This window comes from Manacus vitellinus, unplaced genomic scaffold, assembly GCF_001715985.3.
Source record: "Manacus vitellinus isolate BGI_N305 unplaced genomic scaffold, ASM171598v3 scaffold_130_pilon, whole genome shotgun sequence".
NCBI lineage: Eukaryota > Metazoa > Chordata > Aves > Passeriformes > Pipridae > Manacus > Manacus vitellinus.
Genome location: NW_021938954.1, coordinates 42,615 through 44,521, shown reverse-complemented (window position 1 = coordinate 44,521; position 1,907 = coordinate 42,615). Strand labels below are relative to the sequence as shown.

The 1,907-nt window shown below is 67.4% G+C and overlaps 1 protein-coding gene across 1 annotated transcript; it reads left to right on the top strand.

The window, feature by feature from the left end:
- Positions 1-659: 659 nt before the first annotated feature.
- LOC115307136 (autophagy-related protein 9A-like) lies at positions 660-1,812 on the top strand. Its single transcript, XM_029957964.1, has 5 exons — positions 660-833; positions 1,104-1,147; positions 1,273-1,337; positions 1,416-1,574; positions 1,773-1,812. The coding sequence occupies exons 1-5, from the start codon at positions 698-700 to the stop codon at positions 1,810-1,812; spliced, it is 444 nt and encodes a 147-aa protein (XP_029813824.1). The 5' UTR covers positions 660-697.
- Positions 1,813-1,907: the final 95 nt, after the last annotated feature.

Here is a 1,907-nt window from a genome sequence, read left to right as displayed (position 1 = left end):
TGTCTTGCTCCAGGGGTGGGGGTCCCATCCTGTGCCGAGGGGAGGGGGTCACCAGGGGGATGACGGTCCCCTCCAAGGGTTTAGAGTCCTGTCCTCCCCTTGGGGGCTGGGGGTTCCCCTGCTCTGGGGGGTGGTCCTGTCCCGAGGGTGTGGGGTCCTGCCCCCCACCAGGGGGTCCCGTCCTCTCCCGGGCAGGGGGTCCCCAGGGCATTGAGAGGACACTGGGACAGAGGGCTGGCTCTGAGCTGGTCCCGCTCCCGGCTGCTGCCCCCTGGCACTGAAAGGGGGTCTGTGGGTACAGGGGACCGTGGAGAGGGGGTCTGTGGAGATGAGGGATGTGGGGGCTGTGGGTACAGGGCCCATGGGGAGGGGGGTCCCCCCACGCGGACTGCGGGGGGCAGCACAGCATGGGGGGTCAATTGGGGTCCCTCGGGCTGGGCAGGGGGGTCTGTCCCACGGGACCCCGCGGGGTCATGGCAGGCCCTGACACTGGTTCAGCCGGTGGGACAGGACAGGCTGGTGGCACCTGCGGTGTCACCCGTAGTGTCACCTGCCCGAGGCCGGGGCCAGCTCAGGCCACCCGAATTTGGGGCATGCGAGTGACGCTGCGGGACCTCAGCGGCATTTCCGGTGCCCCAAACCTGCCCCACGGCCGCCCCACCGCGGCAGCCGGTGCCGACAGGTGTCCCCGCAGGTGATGGCAGAGCAGGGAGAGAAGGACCCGGAGTACCCGGAATACCGGGAATACCAGCGGCTGGAGGACTGCGAGGAGGACTCGCCCCCGGGCGAGGATGAGGAGGAACTGCTGCTGCACGTCACCGAGGGCCCAACAGGTACCGGGGCCCCACCTGGCAGGGGATCCAGGGGTCCCTGTGGGCCGTCTGGGGGTCCCAGGTGGGGGGTTTATGAGTCCCAGGTGAGGAGGTTTGTGGGTCCCAGGTGGGGGGTTTATGAGTCCAGGTGAGGAGCTTTGTGGGTCCCAGGTGGGGGTTGTGTGTCTCGGGGCAGTCCCAGGTGGGGATTTGTGGCTCCCAAGGTGGGGGTCCCAGGCTGGGGGGTGCATACCCCATTCCCACCTGACCCCCCATGTGTTTCCCTCACAGACTCGTGGCACCACATCAAGGACCTGGACAGTTTCTTCACCAAAATATCCTGGCACAGCCCTTGGTGGCACTGTGGGGGAACATGGAGGGACATGGGAGGACCCCAAGAATGGGGGAATGGCACGGTGGGGTCTGTCACACCCTCACAGGTTCCTTAACCCCCCCCTACATCTACCATTTCCACCAGAGGAATGGCTTCGCCTGCGTCGTGCTCTCAGATGTCCTGGAGCTGGTGTAAGTGACAGCTCGTTGTCAGCACACGGTGCCACGTGGACCTGACACGAGGATCTCGCTGACCCCCCTGCCCCCCAGGCAGTTCCTGTTCGTCGTCACCTTCAGCACGTTCCTGCTGTGCTGCGTCGACTACGACGTCCTGTTTGCCACCCGCGCCCTGAACCAGAGCCACGTCCCCGAGCACACCAAGGTGACGCTGCCCGACGCCGTGCTGCCCGCCCCGCAGTGCGCCCGCAGGTGGGCAGGGCCACGGGGGCTGGGCAGGGCTCCGGTGCTGTGGGTGACACGTGGGGCCCTAGCGCTGCAGGGGACACGTGTGCCAGCGGGTGGCTGCTGTCCCTGCTGGCATTGGTGGCGTGGCCACGTGGGGGTCTCAGTGCCGCTGGCGTGGCCCAGTCGGGTCCCGGTGCTGTGGGTGACGCGTGCCCCTAGCAGGCTCCGTGGCAGCAGGTGGCTGCTGGGCCTGCTGGCGTGAACRTGGGGGGTCCCAGTGGCACTGGTGACACACGTGTCCCCAAAGACTCCCTGACAGCAGGTGACCATGGGGGAGTTGGTGGCACTGGTGACACC

What these genes read in the sequence shown, in the direction of transcription:
- LOC115307136 (XM_029957964.1), top strand. Translation starts at nt 698, where the DNA reads ATGGCAGAGCAGGGAGAGAAGGACCCGGAGTACCCGGAATACCGGGAA. An exon ending in TCAGATGTCCTGGAGCTGGT is followed by an intron (nt 1,338 to 1,415) that starts GTAAGTGACAGC and finishes CCTGCCCCCCAG; the next exon opens with GCAGTTCCTGTTCGTCGTCA. An exon ending in GCCCCGCAGTGCGCCCGCAG is followed by an intron (nt 1,575 to 1,772) that starts GTGGGCAGGGCC and finishes TGCCCCTAGCAG; the next exon opens with GCTCCGTGGCAGCAGGTGGC.